Source organism: Antechinus flavipes, chromosome 3 (genome assembly GCF_016432865.1).
Source record: "Antechinus flavipes isolate AdamAnt ecotype Samford, QLD, Australia chromosome 3, AdamAnt_v2, whole genome shotgun sequence".
NCBI lineage: Eukaryota > Metazoa > Chordata > Mammalia > Dasyuromorphia > Dasyuridae > Antechinus > Antechinus flavipes.
The window spans coordinates 630,272,870-630,293,073 of NC_067400.1; the positions used below are offsets into that span (position 1 = coordinate 630,272,870).

The following is a 20,204-nucleotide window of genomic DNA, read 5'->3' on the forward strand; positions in this document are numbered from 1 at the left end:
AAAAGCTGTAAGTCACCCACTTTCTGACATATTTTCCAGTTTTCCCAATAATTTTTATCAAATCAGGAAACATTATTGCAAAATCTGAAGTCTTTACACTTTTCAAATGCAAAGTTATTTATTTACTTGTTGTTGGAAAGTGTGTGTATATTCTGTTTCACTGCTCTACTTTTCCAGTTTTTTAGCCAGTACCCAACAGTTCAGATAACTGCTGCCTTATAATACTTTAGGATCTGACTCTGCAAAAATCGATTTCCTTTGCATGATTTTTCATTGCTTCCTTTTATATTCTTGACCAGTTAATCTTCCCAACAAATGTTTTTTTTGTTTTTTTTTTTCCTAATTCAATAAAATGCATTTCCTCCCCTGAGGCAATTGAGATTAAGTGACTTGCCCAGAGTCACACAGCTAGGAAGTGTCAAATGTCTGAGACCATATTTGAACTCAGATCCTCTTGACTTCAGGGCTGGTGCTCTATCTACTGCACCATCTAGTTACCCCCTAAAATCAGATTTTGGTAATTTGAATGGGACAAATTGGGAAAAGGTTAGATAAAACTGTCCTTATCATATTGGCCCTGCCTATACATGACCAATTTTTACCTCTCCAATGATTTTTAATATTTCATGGTGTCGTCTGACATAGTTTCCTCTTGCCTAATTCCAGTTTTTTTTAATTATAGCTTTTTTATTTACAAGATATATGCATGGGTAATTTTTCAGCACTGACCCTTGCAAAACCTTTTGTTCCAATTTTTCCCTTCCTTCCCCCACCCACTCCCTCAGATGGCAAGCAGACCAATACATGTTAAATATGTTAAAGTATATGTTAAATACAATATATGTATACATATCCATACAGTTATTTTGTGGCATAGGAAAACTCAGACTTAGAAATAAGGAAAAATTAACCTGAGAAGGCAATAAAAAATGAAAGCGGACAAAAACAGAGGGATTGGAAATGCTATGTAGTGGTTCACATTCATTTCCCAGAGTTCTTTCGCTGGGTGTAGCTGATTCTCTTCATTATTGAACAAATGGAACTGATTTGGTTCATCTCATTGTTGAAGAGAGCCACGTCCATCAGAATTGATCCTCATATATTATCATTGTTGAAGTGTATAATGATCTGGTGCTGCTCATTTCACACAGCATCAGTTCATGTAAGTCTCTCCAAGCCTTTCTGTATTTATCCTGCTGGTCATTTCTTACAGTTCAATAATATTCCATAACATTCACATATCACAGCCATTCTCCAATTGATGGGCATCCACTCAGTTTCCAGTTTCTGGCCATTACAAAAAGGGCTGCCACAAATATTTTTGCACATATGGGTCTCTTTCCCTTCTCTAAGATTTCTTTGGGGTATAAGCCCAGTAGAAACACTGCTGGATCAAAGGGTATGCACCTTCTGATGACTTTTTGAGCATAGTTCCAAATTGCTAACCAGAATGGCTGGATGTATTGACAATTCCACCAACAATGTATCAGTGTCCCAGTTTTCCCACATCCCCTCCAACATTCAGCATTATCTTTTCCTGTCATCCTAGCCAATCTAAGAGGTATGTATGTATCTCAGAGTTGTCTTAATTTGCATTTCTCTGATTAATAATGATGGAGCATCTTTTCATATGAGTAGAAATAGTTTCACTTTCTTTATCTGAAAATTGTCTGTTCATATCCTTTGACCATTTATCAAATGGAGAATGGCTTGATTTTTATAGCGTCAATTCTCTATATATTTTGGAAATGAGGCCTTTATCAGAACCTTTGACTGTAAAAAATGTTTTCCCAGTTTATTGTATCCTTTCTAATCTTGTCTGCATTACTTTTGTTTGTACAAAAGTTTTTTAATTTAATATATTCAAAATTTTCTATTTTGTGATCAATAATGATCTCTAGTTCTCCTTTGGTCACAAATTCCTTCCTCCTCCACAGGTCTGAGTGTAAATTATCCTATGTTCTTCTAATTTATTTATAATCTCATTCTTTATGCCTAGATCACGAACCCATTTTGACTTTATCTTGGTGTACAGTGTTAAGTGTGAGTCAATGCCTGGTTCCTGCCATACTAATTTCCAATTTTCCCAGCAGTTTTTAAAAAGTTATTTTCTGCCTGAAGTTTGGGGATCTCTTTTTTCATTTTTATTATTTTCTGTAGTTTCTTGTCATCATTTTCTTGAATTCTTTGCCCTACTTTTCTTTTTTTGTCACTCATTTCCCTCAGTCTCTCCTGTGATTTTTGGAAGGGCTTTATAAATTCTTGCAAGAACTCTTTTTCACCTTTTGAGCATTTCACGTTTCTCTTTGATTGAGATTTGGCTTTTTAAACTTCATATTCTTTCTCTGACAGTGAATCCACACCATTTCTCTCTCCAGATATTGGAATAATGGTAATTAATTCCTTTGGCTGTCCCCAGCATGGCCCCTGACAATTCTCACAACGGGATCAAAGGAGATCCTATTTCTATGGTCCCAGCTCATGGCAGACACCACAGAACCAGCCCCCAAAGTCAGGCCAGTCTTCTCCCACCTTCCCCTCCTCCTCCTGGATCCAGGGATACAGGAGTCTAGCTGAGCTTTGACCAAAACCTTCCATCCCATAACTCTGTCATCCAGGGGCTTCTCTCACCCTGGGAATGTCCTCCCTCCTTCCCTGGGCCTCCCAGCCTCCTTCCCATCTGAAAGAGATTTTCCTGGTCCCCAAAGGAGCGGAGCCTTTACTGTGAGAGTGACTCCCATCTGCACTGTACAGAACTTGTATGGGACACAACTGATGAGAAGTTTGTTCCAAATTGGACTATTAGCTCCAGGAGGGCAGGGACTCTTAGTGTGTAACCTTCCTTTGTCCCCTTCCCTAGAGGTGGGCACAGTGCTTGGCAACTAGGAGCCACATTCTCAATGCTCATTGACGGGATCCAAGACCTGGCAAAGAAAAGGGACTCAGAGAGCCCTGGAGCAATCATGTGGCCTGAGGGGGCGGGAAATGGGCAGTGCCAGGAGGACAATTACTGCCCTGCTGCCAGCCCTGCCAGGGACACCCTCCCTGTGACAGGAGGAAGCTTCCTGTGCTCTCTTGGACTCTCCCGGGCGATGCTGCTCAGCTCTGGGGAGGGACTGCACTCATCTGGGACAAGGGGCTCTGGATGCCAGGGGTCATGTCTCTGGTTTGGGGTTTGGATCCTGGGCCAACCAGGGGCAGGGAAAGGATCCCAGAGAGGAAGGACAGGGTCTGAGGCTTCTCTGCCCAGGCTGCATGCTGACCTGCCCTGAGAGATCTCAGAGAGAAGGCTGAGAGATCTCAGCTCAGAGAGGAGGCAGAGAGATCTCAGTTTAAAGAGGAGAGGGCAGAGAGGTATCAAAGAGATCTCACCTGTGGGGGCAATTGCCCCTCCCAAGACTCCCAGCACTGGACACTAAGGTCTACTGTGGGTGGGGAGAGAGCAGCCCTGGGTGCATGAGCCACATGGGATCAAGATCACAGGGCCTTCATCCAAATCCCTGAAAGGCTGGTGTGACCCTGGCCAAACCCCTTAATCCCTGCTTGCCTCAGTTTGTAATATAGTGCTCTCACCTCCCAAGGCTGCAGGAGGACCGCAGAAGGCCCCAGAAATGCTGACCAATTGCCCTGATTACAGGGAGGAAATGAAGTCAAGGGGCAGAGCTGGACAGCCAGACCCTAAGCAGCCCTTCCTCCACCCAAGAGGACTGGGCAAAGTTTAGAGCAAGAATTGCATGTAGGGAGCATTTGCTGTATACCTGGCCCTGTACTTAGTTCTTTACAGAAGGGATCTCATTGTGAGCAAGAGGGGGAGGGGCCACTCTCACCCCGTTTTCATACAGGTAACTGAAGCAAATGGGGGTCAAGCTACTGGGTCCTCCCCTTCCCCCCAAGTGTATACAGGACCACTGGAAAACCAGTGAGAAGCCCATGCAAAACTGAGGGCTCAGATAGGGAATCGAACTCCTCAATACACAATCAGACCCCAGGGATGCACAAACACCAGTCCCTCCCTCTGGACAGCCCAGGCCGGTAAAATCACCCAGCTACAGTTACACAGCTTTCCATAAGTAATAAAAGTGAGAAGGTTGTCAGTCAGAACTCTAATCTCCTTTCTCATCAGCAGACACATATTAGAAAAGAGCCTGAGTAGTTCTTAGTAAGTACTCACTCCTCCCATCTTCCTTGGTCCTTCTCATACCCAATTTCTTCAGTTGCCCAAGACCTTTCTTCCTCAGTGTTCTGCCATAACTGTAGATCTGGTTCTGGGATCTCAGTCCCAGAATATAGGGAGAGTGTGGGGGTAAAGGGCACAGGGCTCTGCTGTGGATGGGAGCACTAACTTAGAGGGGGAAGGGCACAGGGAAGCCCCTGAGGCCCCCCTCCTCATTTCAGAGAGGAGGTGAGGGAGACAGACTTGTTCCTTGCCCAGAGTTACAGAATATGAAACATCAGAGCCAGAATGGGGCCTCAAGTATTGCCTGATCCAGTTCCCTGTTCATTCAAGTAACGGCTCTCTTCGAAATATCAATTAGACTCAAATGTCCTCATGTTTTACCCAACTGACTTTACTCTGAGACCAGGGACCCAAAGAAAGATAATAAAAACAGCCAGGATTTCCATTGTTATTTCATGTTTGTAAAGTGTTTCATAATTATTGTCTGATGTAATTCTCATCTCATTCCTGGAAAGCACATGCCTTGTTCTCACCATTTCACAGATGGGGAAACTCAGGCAGGATTAGGTTACATGATGGGCTTATGAACATGATACAGCCAGGAGGGGCCAGAGAGGGAATTGGAACTCAGGCCTTGTGGTTCCAAATACATTTAATCCAGGGTATCACCAAATGGCATAAAGAGAGTGTACAGAAATTCATGCCATTAACTGATGCTGAGTGAAACAAGCAGAACCAAGAATATATTGTACACAGTGACAGCAACGTGTGATGACCAAGTAGGAAAGGCTCAGTTCTTCTCAGCTGTTCAGCGATCCAAAGCAATCCCAATAGATTTGGGACAGAAAATGCCATCTGCATCCAGAAAAAGAACTAAGAAGACTCACTGTAGAGCAACTCATGCTGTGTTCCCTTTATTTTTTTCTCTCACCCATGGTTTTCCCCATTTGCTGATTTTTCTCTCCCAACATAATTCATAAAACAATGTGTTTCAAAATTAAAGAGAAACTTAAAAACAAAACAAAAAAAATTCAAATCTAACAGAAAAATATTTATATAAAGGTTTTTAGGACAATAAACAAGATGAGCACCAATTACTTGGGGAATGCTGAAGAAATAGTCTATGAATGCTAAGAATGATTGAGGAGTGATGACAAACAAGGTTTCACAGAAAAATCATTTCATTTATTTCGTTTATCACACAATAAGAAAGCTGACACACTGAGGAGCTCTATCCAAACCCAATTCAGTATTAATTAGCCCATCATGATTTTATGATAGACCAAGATTGGTACTAATTACTCATTAGCTTATACTTACCTAGCGGATCACTTAATAGTATAACTAATTTTAAGTTTGAATGGATCATATGGAAATATACATTCTATTAAAAGAGGCTTTTTGTAGATCTCATGCTTACAGAATTGAAATTATTTGCATATCAGGCATGAGATCTATTTGCATAACTACAAATTGTCAGAACAATGACAGGAACCATCTCTATCCTGTTTGATCCACAGGCCATTTGGGCATAATGGAAAGCCCTGAAGTTCCCCTGAAATCTTCTTGGGGAGAGAATATGTGTACTTGCCCAACCCCAGGAATGGCTCATCATCTCCTGATCACTGAAAGGCCCCATCTTCCCCGGCCCGAGCCAAGGGGGGACATCATTCAGCTTATGACCATCTAGTCCGTGGATAGATTTCCTGCCCTGGCCATCCTGAAACCCTATGGTCCTGATGGTATCCATATTTTAGCCAAGGCATTTTATAGTAACCAATGAAATGCTGTTCTATGGATAGGATAATTTTATCCTTACAAAAACAGAACCCTGAGGGAAGGAAGGGACCTCAGATGTAGAAGGCCTGGAGTCTGCTGGGTTACCGGGGAGCCAATCTCCTCTACTAAATTCTGTCTCTGGCTCAGAGCTCTGCATCAATTTCTCCTTTGTGCTGTTCTGAGTTATCCCCCACCCCCCTACAATAAGATGGAATTTGAGATATTTTGTGAGGTGTTTTTTGTTGATGTATCCAATATTTGCAGCCAGTGTTTCTGATAAAGGCCTCACTTCTAATATAGATAAGAGAGGGACAGCTAAGTGGCACAGTGGATAGAATACGAGCCCTGAAGTCAGGAGGAACTGAGTTCAAATATGACTGCAGACACTTCCCACTTCCTAGCTGTGTGACCCTGGGGAAGTCACTTAACCCCAAAAGCCTCAGCCAAAAAATAATAATTATAATAATTAAATAAAACAGATAAGAGAATATACTCAAATTATAAGAATATAAGCTATTATTAAAAACATTATTGTTTATTTTTTAAAAAATTAAAACTTTGTCAACTCGTTGGACAATGATTACATTCATTAATTGTTTGTTGTTGTTTTTTCCCAGTGTGGATATTCTGATGTTCAGCAACTTTGGACCTCTCTGTGAAAGTCTATCCACATTGATTACAATCCACAGGTTTCTCTCCACAGGGAATTCTCTGATGTTAAACAAGTCTGAAAGTCTTTGTGAAAGCCGTTTCACATTGATTACATTAAAAAGGTTTCTCTCCAGTGTGGATTCTCAAACATTTGGCAAGACGGGAACTCTTATCAGAAAGTCTTTCCTGATTGATTACATTTATAAGGTTTTTCTCCAGAGTGGATTTTCTGATGTTTAACAAGTTTTCCCTTGTGTGTGAACTCTTTACCACATTAATTACCTTCAAAAGGTTTCTTTCCAGTATGGATTGTCTGATGTTTAGCAAGACTTCTCTTATATGTGTAAGTCTTTCCACACTGAATACATTCAAAAGGTTTCTCTCCTGTGTGGATTCTCTGATGTTCAGTAAGATTAAACAAAGATCTGAAAGCATTTCCACACTGATTACATTTATAAGGTTTCTCTCCATTGTGATTTCTCTGATGTTCTCTAAGACTTCCCTTGCGTCTAAAAGCCTTTCCACATTGATCACATTCAAAAGGTTTCTCTCCAGTGTGGATCCTCTGATGTTCAGCAAGAACGTACCTTGTTTTATAAGCTTTTCCACATTGATTACACTGAAAAGGTTTCTCTGTAGTGTGGCTTTTCTGATGTGTAACAAGAAGATACTTCATTACGAAAGCTTTCCCACACTGATTACATTCAAAAGGTTTCTCTCCACTGTGAAGTCTCTGATGTTGAGAAAGCAGGGAATTGTATCTAAAAGCCTTTCCACATTGATTGCATTCAAAAGCTTTCTCAGTAGTGTGGATTTTCTTATGTTTAGTAAGAATGGAACTATATATAAAAGCCTTTCCACAGTGATTACATTCAAAAGGTTTCTCTCCAGTGTGGATTCTCTGATGAACAGAAAGAACAGAACTGTGTCTAAAAGTCTTTCCACATTGATTGCATTCAAAAGGTTTCTCTCCAGTGTGGATTCTCTGGTGATTAGAAAGACGGAAACGCCGTGCAAAAGTCTTTCCACACTGATTGCATCGAAAAGGTTTTTCTCCAGTGTGCATCCTTTGATGATTAGAAAGAAGGTAACGGGATGAAAAAGTCTTTTCACACTGATTGCATACAAAAGGTTTCTCTCCAGTGTGGGTTCTCTGATGCTGAACAAGCTTGGAAGAGTAATAAAAAGCCTTTCCACATTGATTACATTCAAAAGGTTTCTCTCCACTGTGGATTCTCTGATGTTCAGCAAGAAGATACTTCATTTTGTAAGCTTTCCCACACTGATTACATTTAAAAGGTTTCTCTCCAGTATGGTTTCTCTGATGTTCAATAAGCTGGTACTTCATTATATAAGCTTTCCCACAATGATTACATTTATAAGGTTTGTCTCCAGTGTGGATTCTCTGATGTCGAGCAAGCCTGGAAGGGTAACGAAAAGCCTTTCCACATTGATTACATTCAAAAGGTTTCTCTCCAGTGTGGCTTATCTGATGCTCAACAAGTTTTGCCTTGTTTCTGTAAGCTTTTCCACACTGATTACATTCAAAACGGTTTTCTTTTTCTCCAGGGTGGATTCTCTCATGTAAAGCAAGATTGGAACTGCATGCAAAAGCCTTTCCACATTGATTACATTTATAAGGTTTTATTCCAGTGTGGATTCTCTGATGTAAAGCAAGACTGGAACTCCATCGAAAAGACTTTCCACACTGATTACATTTAAAAGGTTTTTCTCCAGTGTGGATTCTCTGATGGTTAGCAAGACTGTACCTGTATGCAAAAGCCTTTCCACATTGATTACATTCAAAACGTTTTGTTCCAGTGTGGATGCTCCGATGTTTACAAAAATTAGATGTTTGTGAGAAAGTCTTCTCACATTCATTACACTTATAAACCACTTCAGTATGAATCTTCTGAGAGCTATCAATATCTGAGTTCCAACCATAGGCCTTCCCACAGTCACCTAATGCATATCTTTTCATTCCAGAGTCAACTCTACAACGGTAAGGAAGAGATGAATGATGGGATGAGATTGCTTCACATTCATTACATTCATCAGGTTGCTTTCTTTTGTGAATTTGCTGATGAGTAATGAGCTTAGAAGTCTGACTCAAGGCCTTCCCAACTTCATTACTTACACAAAACATTTCCCCATTGTCATTTTTCTGATGTCTCATAAGGTCTGAACTCTTGCTGAAGGACAATTCCCATTTATTACCAGGATCCGTTTGTATTTCAGCAGGCTTCTCCTGGGAATGAAAAAGCTCTACCTGTTCAGGAAAACATTTCTGATATTCACTATTCAGAAGACAGTTATTCCTTGAGACCATTTTCTTACAATGACTTAGGAAAGAAGACTGCTTGAATCGCTTTCTGATTTCACCTAACTCACAGTCACTCTTTGAATTATCTCCTTGGATGTTAGAAGCATGGATTTCCCTCAAAGTTAAGGCACAGGAACCATCCTTCATGAATCTTTGCAGGTCACATTCTTCCAAAAAAATTCCCAGCTTTCTATTCATCTCATTCCATTCAAACTTGGGCTCCACATCTGAAGAAAAAGAACCATCAAAAACTGAGGTACAAAATGGTATGTGCAGATAATTAAAAGTAACAGCAAGGCTTATTTAAGACTTAAGTGGCTCTGGACTTTCTCATCATCAACCTCAATAGAATAAAATGTCATGAATATATACTTGGAGCAAAAATTGGCATTTCATAGACTTTTTTTCTGTAAGGAGAAGAGGGTATGTGTGATGTGAAGGTGACCAAGAAGGTGTTCATCACAGAGTATTGCTCCCATCAGAGACTTATTCACTCCAAGTTGAACATTCACCTTTGACAGAAGGGGCAGCCACAAGACAAAATGGCTACCACACTGTCAACAGATTAGAGTGATTCTCCATGGGAGAACAAGTCATTTTTAACTTGGAGGGAGACACAGGCTTTGCAACATTTCATCAGAAAAGGACTGGGCAGTGTTCAGAGATTTGATGTACACAACCACATTTACTTATCTAGGTCAGAACACTTGGAAATATCCAAATAGGTCTGCTGAATATGATGAGGAAATTAAGATGGTACAAAATAAAATGACAGAACTCTACAGGGCCTGCAAGTTAGTTACTTGTTGCTATCTTGGGAAGGGGAGAGCAAAGGGAGGGAGAGAGAAAAAAATCTGGAACTCAAATCTTACAGAAATGAACATTGAAAACTATCTTTACATGGGATTAGAAAAAATGAAACTTTTTTTTCAATTTCATTTTTTTAAAAATAGCTTTTTATTGATAGAACCCAGTGTTCTTTGGGTGTAGCTGCTTCTGTCCATCCTTGATCAATTGAATTAGCTCTCTTTATTGAAGAGATCCACTTCCATCAGAATACGTCCTCAAACAGTATTGTTGTTGAGGTATATAATGATCTCCTGGTTCTGCTCATTTCACTTAGCATCAGTTCATGTTAAGTCTCGCCAGTCCTCTCTGTATTCATCCTGCTGGTCATTCCTTACAGAACAATAATATTCCATAACATTCATATACCACAATTTACTCAACCAAAATGAAACATTATTAATGGAAAACAAAAAGAATTCCTTTAGATTAATCCCAATCTCATGCTGCTATTCAACTATGTACTATCATCTACTATCTATCTATCTATCTATCTATCTATCTATCTATCTATCTAATCTTGTCGGGGGGGGGGAGGGGGAGGAGATTGTCCTCAAAGACTTTCTGGAAGCAAATATCAAACCAAATCAAAGTAATCTAACTCCTTCAGTTTTTGGCTCCTGAACTGCAAAATGAGTGTTCTGGAGTTCTCCTTCAGGGTAACTCTCTATGGTTCCATTTCTATATCTTCCTGACTGCTAATCTTATACAAGAAGAAAATGATGCTTGTCAAAACTTGTGAATCTATCTGGGATATTACTGATTTTTTTCTCCCTGGAAGTGCTTAAGAAATCAGTCAGAGAAGGGAAGACAGGGCAAGTTTCATGGAGATGGTTTGATATGAGTTGGGTAAATTTGGAGAAGTGGCTCAAGGAACAGTAAGAAAATGGAGGTTTCACTGATATAACAATTCCTGGCTTTTCTCTTTTTTTCATGAGAAGGGCGAGCATTTCAACAATTCTGTGAAAAACCCACAGGTGCTTATGTTCGAGAAGAAAGAATCTTCCCATCTGGGGAGATGTGGCTTACTTCTGCTGCCAATTTGCTTATATATGTCCTTCTTCCCAACCTAAAGACCCAAATGGTGTCTGAACCTTTCACAAAGCCTTCTGTGACTACCCTGGCAGAGACTGACCTTTTCTTGGTCTTCAGTCCTAGCCTTAAGACACCTCATGTGTGTGTTGGCTAAATTTCCACATAGTATTCTTGTTTTCCCAATTTGATTATGAGGAGCTCAAGGACAGGGATCTTGTCTAATACTTCTCTTGCACTACCCACAATGCTTTACAAACTATCTTGCCTGCAGTAAAGTGCTCAAATACAGCTTGATTGATAAGTGATTTAAAATTCAGGGAAATAAAATGAATTTTGAAACTTAAAAAAAAAAGATAGACCATGGGTAACCAGTCCTGAAGCCACTGACCATTTACCTCGGGTTGCACTCAGTCCCTCTCAAACCATTGTTCAATTGATGGACATCGCTGCTATTTACAGATATTTACACCCAAGAGAAATACAATGATATTTTAAAACATAGAAGTTTTTCCTCCTTTTTCCTTAATCAACTTGAATATTAGAACTAATAGTGGTATTGCTAGGACAAAGAGGAAAGCTGTTTGATAACCCTCTGGACATAATTCCAGAATGTACTCCAAAATGGATGGATTAGTTCACACTGATAATTAGTGACTCAAATTTTCCATATCCTCTCCAAAATTTGTCACTTTCCCCTCCTATCATTGCAGGTGATGTAATAGATAATAATAGATAATAGATAAAATCATATCTCAAAGCTGCTTTAATTTGCATTTCTGTAATAAATCATGATTTAGAACATGTTCCCATATGTAAATACTTTTTATTTCATCAGAAACTACTTGGCCCTCACCTTTGAGCACGTGTTACCTGGGAAGTGACTCATTCTTTTAGGTTTGAAAGAGAAATTGCATCTAAAATAACTGTGAAAAAATAAAATATTTGGTGTCTATGTGCCAAAACAAATGCAGAACTGGAAGACACTATTACAAAAAGCTTTTCACACAAATGAAGTCAGATGTAAACACCTGGAAAAGTATCAACTACTCATGGTTATGCTGAGCTAATAAAATTAAAATAGCTCATATTTGTTCACTTTTCCAGTGCCATACAAATTGCCAAAAAATTATTTTATAGAACTAGGAAAAAATACTAACAAATTTCATCTGGAAAAAGAAAAGGTCAAAAATATCAAGGGCATTAATGAAGACAAAAATACAAATGATGATGGCCTAGCAGTACCAAACCCAAAATTATTTTAAAGCAACAATCATTAAAAGATCTAGTACTGACAGAGAAATAGAATAGTATATCAGTTGAACATCTTAGATATGCAATAATCAATAATTATAGTAATCTACTCTTTGACAAACCCAAAGACTCCAACTTCTGGCATAAGAACTCACTATCGAAAATACTATGTGAGAAATTCAACATGGATCTATATCTGAAATACCTAGTAAAATAAGATCAAAATATGTACATAATTTAGGCATAAAGGGTGATAACATAAGCAAATTACAAGAGCAGGGATAGCTTTCCTATCAGAATTGTGGAGAAGAAAGGAATTTATGGTCAAAGGAGAATGAGAGGATGTTATGAAATGCAAAATGGATAATTTTGACTACATTAAATTAAAATTTTTGGTACAATCATATGTAATGGGGATAAACTGGAACCAATTCCCAATAAAATTAGGTGTGAAACAAGGTTGCCCAATATCACCATTACTATTCAATACTATATTAGAAACATTAGCTTTGACAATAAGAATTGAGAAAGAGATTGAATGAATTAGAATAGGTAATGAGGAAACCAAACTGTCATTCTTTGCAGATGATACGATGGTATACTTAGAGAATCCCAGAGATTCTACTAAAAAGCTACTAGAAATAAACCACAACTTTAGCAAAGTTTCAGGATACAAAATAAATTCATATAAATCCTCAGCATTTTTATATATCACCAACAAAATCCAATAGCAAGAGCTACAAAGAGAAATTCCATTCAAAATAACTATCAAGAGTATAAAATGTTTGGGAATCTATCTGCCAAGGGAAAGTCAAGAACTACAGGAACAAAATTACAAAAATCTTTCCACACAAATAAAGTCAGATTTAAACAATTTGAAAAATATTAAGTGTTTTTGGATAAGTCAAACAAATATAATAAAGAGGACAATGCTCCCTAAACTAATGTATTTATTTAGTGCTATATCAATCAAACTCCCAAGAAACTATTTTAATGACCTAGAAAAAATAACAAAATTCATATAGAAGAACAAAAGGTCTAGAATTTCAAGGGAAAAAATGAAAAAAAAAATCAAATGAAGGTGGCCTAGCTGTACCTAATCTAAAACTATATTACAAAGCAGCAGTCATCAAAACCATTTGGTATTGACTAAGAAATAGATCAGTTGATCAGTGGAATAGGTTAGGTTCACAAGACAAAATAGTAATTAACTATAGCAATATAATGTTTGACAAACACAAAAATCCCAACCTTGGGGATAAGAATTCATTATTTGACAGAAATTGCTGGGAAAACTGGAAATTAGTGTGGCAGAAATTAGGCATGGACCCACACTTAACACCATATACCAAGATAAGATCAAAATGGGTCCATGATTTAGGCATAAAGAACGAGATCATAAATAAATTAGAGGAACATAGGATAGTTTATCTCTCAGACTTATGGAGGAGGAAGGAATTTGTGATCAAAGAAGAAATAGAGATCATTATTGATCACAAAATAGAAAATTTTGATTACATCAAATTAAAAAGCCTTTGTACAAACAAAACTAAGGCAAACAAGATTAGAAGGGAAGCAACAAACTGGGAAAACATTTTTACAGTTAAAGGTTCTGATAAAGTCCTCATTTCCAAAATATATAGAAAATTGACTCTAATTTATAAGAAATCAAGCCATTCTCCAATTGATAAATGGTCAAAGGATATGAACAGACAATTCTCAGACGAAGAAATTGAAACTATTTCCACTCATATTTAAGAGTGTTCCAAATCATTATTGATCAGAGAAATGCAAATTAAGACAACTCTGAGATACCACTACACACCTGTCAGATTAGCTAAGATGACAGGAAAAAATAATGATGAATGTTGGAGAGGATGCAGGAAAACTGGGACACTGATGCATTGTTGGTGGAGTTGTGAACAAATCCAACCATTCTGGAGAGCAATTTGGAATTATGCCCCCAAAAGTTATCAAACTGTGCATACCCTTTGATCCAGCAGTGCTACTACTGGGCTTATACCTCAAAGAAATACTAAAGAAGGGAAAGGGACCTGTATGTGCCAAAAAGTTTGTGGCAGCCCTGTTTGTAGTGGCTAGAAACTGGAAACTGAGTGGATGCCCATCAACTGGAGAATGGTTGGGTAAACTGTGGTATATGAATGTTATGGAATATTATTGTTCTGTAAGAAACGACCATCAGGATGAATACAGAGAGGCTTGGAGAGACTTACATGAACTGATGCTAAGTGAAATGAGCAGAACCAGGAGATCATTATACACCTGAACAACAACACTGTACGAGGATGTATTCTGATGGAAATGGATATCTTCGACAAAGAGAAGATCTAATTCAGTTCCAATTGATTAATGATGGACGGAATCAACTACACCCAGAAAAGGAACACTGGGAAATGAATGTGGACTACTTGCCTTTTGTTTTTCTCCCCAGGCTATTTTTACCTTCTGAATCCAATTCTCCTTGTGCAACAAGAGAACTGTTCGATTCGGTTCTGCACACATATATTGCATGTAGAATATACTATATAACATATTTAACATGTATAAGAGTGCCTGCCATTTAGGGGAGGGGGTGGAGAGAGGGAAGGGAAAAATCGGAACAGAAGTGAGTGCAAGGGATAATGTTGTAAAAAATTACCCATGCATATATACTGTCAATAAAAAAATTATAATTATTTTAAAAAAAAGACAAAAATCAAAAAAAAATTTTTAAAGGATAATTATGTTCCAAATACTGTCTCTGACACTCACTAATAACATGCTCCAAGGAAAGGAATTTAATCTCTTTTCTAGGTTTCAAGCAGCTCCTTGGGTGAAGCTATTAAACATAAATTGTTTAAAGAACTGTGATGGTAGATAGTTTTGTGGAAAGTTCTCTCCTATCACAAAAATCACAGATTTTTAAGCTATTGGTAATAGAGATGAGAAAGAGTATAGTCCCTTTTCTCTTCAACAATGAGATGAACCAAATCGGTTCCATTTGTTCAATAATGAATAGAACCAGCTACACCCAGCGAAAGAACTCTGGGAAATGAGTGTGAACCACTACATAGCATTTCCAATCCCTCTATTTTTATCCACCTGCATTTTGATTTCCTTCATAGGTTAAGTGTACATTATTTCAAAGTCCGATTCTTCTTGTGCAGCAAAATAAATGTATGGATATGTACACATATATTGTATTTAACTTATACTGTAACATATTTAACATGTGTTGGTCTACCTGACATCTGGGAGAGGGGGTGGGAGGAAAGAGGGGAAAAATTGGAACAAAAGGTTTTGCAATTGTCAATGCTGAAAAATTACCCATGTACATATCTTGTAAATAAAAAGCTATTTTAAAAAATTTCAAGGGAACTAATGAAAAAAAAAAATCAAATGAAGGTGACCTAGCTATACCTGATCTAAAACTATATTATAACATAGTGCAGTGGTCACCAAAACCATTTGGTATTGGCTAAGAAATAGGCTAGTTGATCAGTGGAATGGTTAGGTTCACAGAACAAAATAGTCAATGACTATAGTAATGTAGTGTTTGACAAACCCAAAGATCCCAACTTTTGGGATAAGAATTCACTATTTAGCAAAAACTGCTGGGAAAACTAGAAATTAGTATGGCAGAAACTAGGCACGGACCCATACTTAACACTGTACACCAAGATAAGATCAAAGTGGGTTCATGATTTAGGCATAAAGAACAAGATTATAAATAAGTTAAAAGAACATAGGATAGTTTACCTCTTAGCCATGTGGAGGAGGAAGGAATTTGTGACCAAAGAAGAACTAAAGATCATTATTGATCACAAAATAGAAAATTTTGAATATATCAAATTAAAAAGCTTTTGTACAAACAAAACAAATGTAAACAAGATTAGAAGGAAGCAATAAACTGGGAAAACATTTTTACAGTTAAAGGTTCTGATAAAGTCCTCATTTCCAAAATATATAATTAACTCTAATTTATAAGAAATCAAGCCATTCTCCAATTGATAAATGGTCAAAGGATATGAACAGAAAATTTTCAGATGATAAAATTGAAACTATTTCTAGCCATATGAAAAGGTCCTCCAAATCATTATTAATCAGAGAAATACAAATTAAGACAATTCTGAGATACCACTACACCCCTCTAAGATTGGCTAAGATGACAGGAAAAAATAATGATGAATGTTGGAGGTGATGTAGGAAAACTGGGACATTGATGCATTGTTGGTGGAATTGTGAACAGATCCAGCCATTCTGGAGAACAGTTTGGAACTATGCTCAAAAAGTTATCAAACTGTGCATACCCTTTGATCCAGTAGTAGCACTGGGCTTATATCCCAAAGAGATCTTAAAGAAGGGAAAGGGACCTGTATGTGCAAGAATGTTTGTGGCAGCCCTCTTTGAAGTGGCCAGAATCTGGAAATTGAATGGATGCCCATCAATGGGAGAATGGTTGGGTAAATTGTGGTATATGAATGTTATGGAATATTATTGTTCTGTAAGAAATGACCAGCAGGATGAATACAGAGAGGCTTGGAGAGACGTACATCAACTGATGCTGAGTGAAATGAGCAGAACCAGGGGGTGATTATACACTTCAGCAATACTGTATGAGGATGTAGTCTAAGGAATACATCCATAAGGAAGTGGCTATCTTTGATAAAGAGAAGATCCAATTCAGTTCCAATTGATCAATGATGGACAGAATCAGCTACACCCAGAGAAGGAACACTGGGAATGAATGTGGACTACTTGCATTTTTGTTTTTCTTCCCAGGTTATTTTTACCTTCTGAATCAAATTTTTCTTGTGCAACAAGAGAACTGTACGAATCTACACACATATATTGTATCTAAGATATACTTTAACATGTGAGACTGCCTGCCATCTAAGGAAGGGAATGGAGGGAGGAAAGGGAAAAGTTGGAACAGAAGTGAGTGTAAGGAACAATGTTATTAAAATTACCCATGCTTACGTTCTGTCAATAAAAAGCTATAATTAAAATATATATATATATATTTGGCATTAAAAAAAAAAAAAAAAACAATGTGACCAAACTAAAAAGGGAATCAGAAAGGGGGCGAAAAAATTTTATACCAGTATTTCTGTTAAACATTTCATCTCTAAAATAAACATTTAAGTCATTCCCCAATTGACAAATGGTCAAAGAATATGAACAGACAGTGTTCAGATGAAGGGGAAAAAAAAGCCAGATATGCTCAGGAGGTGCCCCCTCATGCCTCAGATTGGCTAAGAGGACAGGAAAGGATAATGAGAAATGTTGGAGGGGATGTGGGAAACTGGGACACTGATACATTGTTGGTGGAGCTGTGAAATGATCCAACCACTCTGGATGACCATTTGAAACTCTCTCCAAAGGACTATCAAATTTGCATTCCCTTTCATTCAGCAAAAGCAATACTGGTTGTGTATCAAAAGGAATCACAAAAGAGGGAAAAATTTTCCACCCACATGTGAAAATTTTTTATAGTATTTTTTTTTTTTTTTTTGCAGTGGCAAATAACTAGAAAATCAGATGCCCATCAATTGGGAAATGGCTAAATAAATTTTGATATATGAAATTAATGGAATATTATTTATCTATAAAAATGATAAACAGGCTGATTTTAGAAAGGCCTGGAAAGAATTAAATGAAGTGATACTGAGTGAAACAAGCAGAACGAGGACAATGTTGTATATAGCAATAGCAAGATTTTGTGATGATTAATCATAATAGACTTGGTTCTTCTTAGAGATTCAGTAATCAAAGGTCATCCCAATAAATTCTGAAAGGAAAACATCATCCACATCCACAGAGAGAACTATGGAGATTGCATGTAAACCAATACATGGTACATTCACTTTAGTTTTATCTTCTGGTTTTCCCCATTTTTTAGTTTTAGTTTTTTTTTAATAACAGCTTTTTATTTTTCAAAAAAACATGCAAAGATTGTTTATGACTTTCTCCCTTGCACAACTTTCTGTTCCACATTTTTTCCTTTCCTTTCCTTCATCCCTCTCCCTTAGAAGGAAGTAATCCACTTTATGTTAAATATTTGTAATTCTTTTCTACATATTTCCACAATTATCATGCTGCACAAGAAAAATCAGACCAAAAAGGAAAAATAAATGAGAAAGAAAAAAAGCTTGCAAAGAAAAAAAAGGCGAAAATATAATATTATGATCCATATTCAGTTCCCCCAATTCATTTTCTGGATGTAGATGGCTGTCACCATCACAAGTCTTTTACAATTGGCCCAAATCACCTCATTGTTGAAAAGAGCCCATCTATCAGCGTAATCTTGTTGTTGCTGTGAACAGTGTTTTCTTGGTTCTCTTTACTTTATTTAGCATTGGTTTATGTAAGTCTCTCTAAGCTTTCCTGAAATCACCCTGCTGATCATTTCATGTGAACAGTAATACACCATAACATTCATACAGCATAACTCAACTCACTTTCCAGTTTGTTGCCACTACAAAAAGGGCTGCCACAAATATACATGTAAATGGAGAAAATTAAAATTAAAAAAACCACACCATTATTACTTTTCCCGATAATTACTTTAGCCAATATAAAAAGTGTAAAATGACACAGAGATTGTTTTAATTCGCATCTCTCAATCATGATCGACAATAACGTAACAATATGCATACCCTTTGACCTAGCAGTGTTTCTACTGGGCTCATTTCCAAAAGAGATCTTAAAGGAAGGAAAGGGTGCCACATCGCAAAAATGTTTGTGGCAGCCCGCTTTGTAGTGGAAATTGAATGGATGCCCATCAGTTGGCAATTGGCTGAATAAACTTTGATACATGAATGTTATAGAATATTATCATTCTGTAATAAACAAACAGCAGGATGATTTCAGAGAGCCCTGAACTTATGCTAAGTGAAATGAGCAGAACCAGGAGGATGTTGTACATGACAACAAGAAGACTATACAATGGACATGGCTCTTCAACAATGAGATGATTCAAACCAGTTCCAATGGCCCTGTAATGAAGAAAATCATCTGCACCCAGAAAGAGGACAATGGGAACTGAATATAGACCACAGCATAGTATTTTCACTCTTTTTGTTGTTGTTTGCTTGCATTTTATTTTCTTTGTCATTTTTTATCCTTTTTGATCAGATTTTTCTTGTGAACCAAGATAATTGTATAAATATGTATACACATATGGGATTTAACATTACATATATATTTTGGTCATTTATATATATATATATATATATATTTTTTTAAATGACTTTTTATTGACAGAGCCCATGCCTGGGTAATTTTTTTACATTATCCCTTGCACTCACTTCTGTTCTGACTTTTCCCCTCCCTCCCTTCACCCCTTCCCCCAGATGGCAAGCAGTCCTATACAGGTTAAATATAACGTATTTTTAACATGTTTAATATATATTGGATTACTTGCCATCTGGGAAACCAGATAAGAGAGTATAATTTGGAACACAAGCTTTTTCAAGAGTCAATATTGAAAAGTTATCCATAATATTGTTCTGTAAGGAATGACCAGCAGGATGAATACAGAGAGGCTTGGCGAGACTTACATGAACTGATGCTAAATGAAATGAGCCAGAACCAGGAGATCATTATACACTTCGACAACGATATTGTTTGAGGATGTATTCTGATGGAAGTGGATTTCTCTGACAAAGACTCAGTTTCAATTGATAAATGACGGACAGAAGCAGCTACACCCAAAGAAAGAACACTGGGAAACGAATGTGAACTATTTGCATTTTTGTTTTTCTTCCCGGGTTATTTTTACCTTCTGAATTCAATTCTCCCTGTGCAACAAGAGAACTGTTTGGTTCTGCAAACATATATTGTATCTAGGATATACTGCAACATATGTAACATATATAGGACTGCTTGCCATCTAGGGGAGGGGGTGGAGGGAGGGAGGGGAAAAATCGGAACAGAAGCGAGTGCAAGGGATAATGTTGTAAAAAAATTACCCTGGCATGGATTCTGTCAATATAAAGTTATTATTAAATAAAATAAAATATAAAAAAAAAAAGAAAAGAAAAGTTACCCATGCATCTGTTTTAAAAATAAAAAGCTTTAATTAAAAAAAGAACAAAATATCAAGAATATCAAAGGGAAAATATCAAAATATGAAAAGAA

The 20,204-nt window shown here is 37.4% G+C and overlaps 1 protein-coding gene across 1 annotated transcript in view; it reads right to left on the bottom strand.

Moving 5' to 3' along the window:
* Window positions 1-9,167: 9,167 nt before the first annotated feature.
* LOC127556780 (zinc finger protein 28 homolog) overlaps window positions 9,168-20,204 on the bottom strand; it is a 100,472-nt gene continuing 89,435 nt past the window's right edge. Inside the window, exon 4 of the mRNA XM_051990213.1 lies at window positions 9,168-10,109. Coding sequence (XP_051846173.1) covers window positions 10,066-10,109 — 44 coding nt within the window. The 3' untranslated portion in view covers window positions 9,168-10,065. The remainder of the gene's footprint in view (window positions 10,110-20,204) is intronic.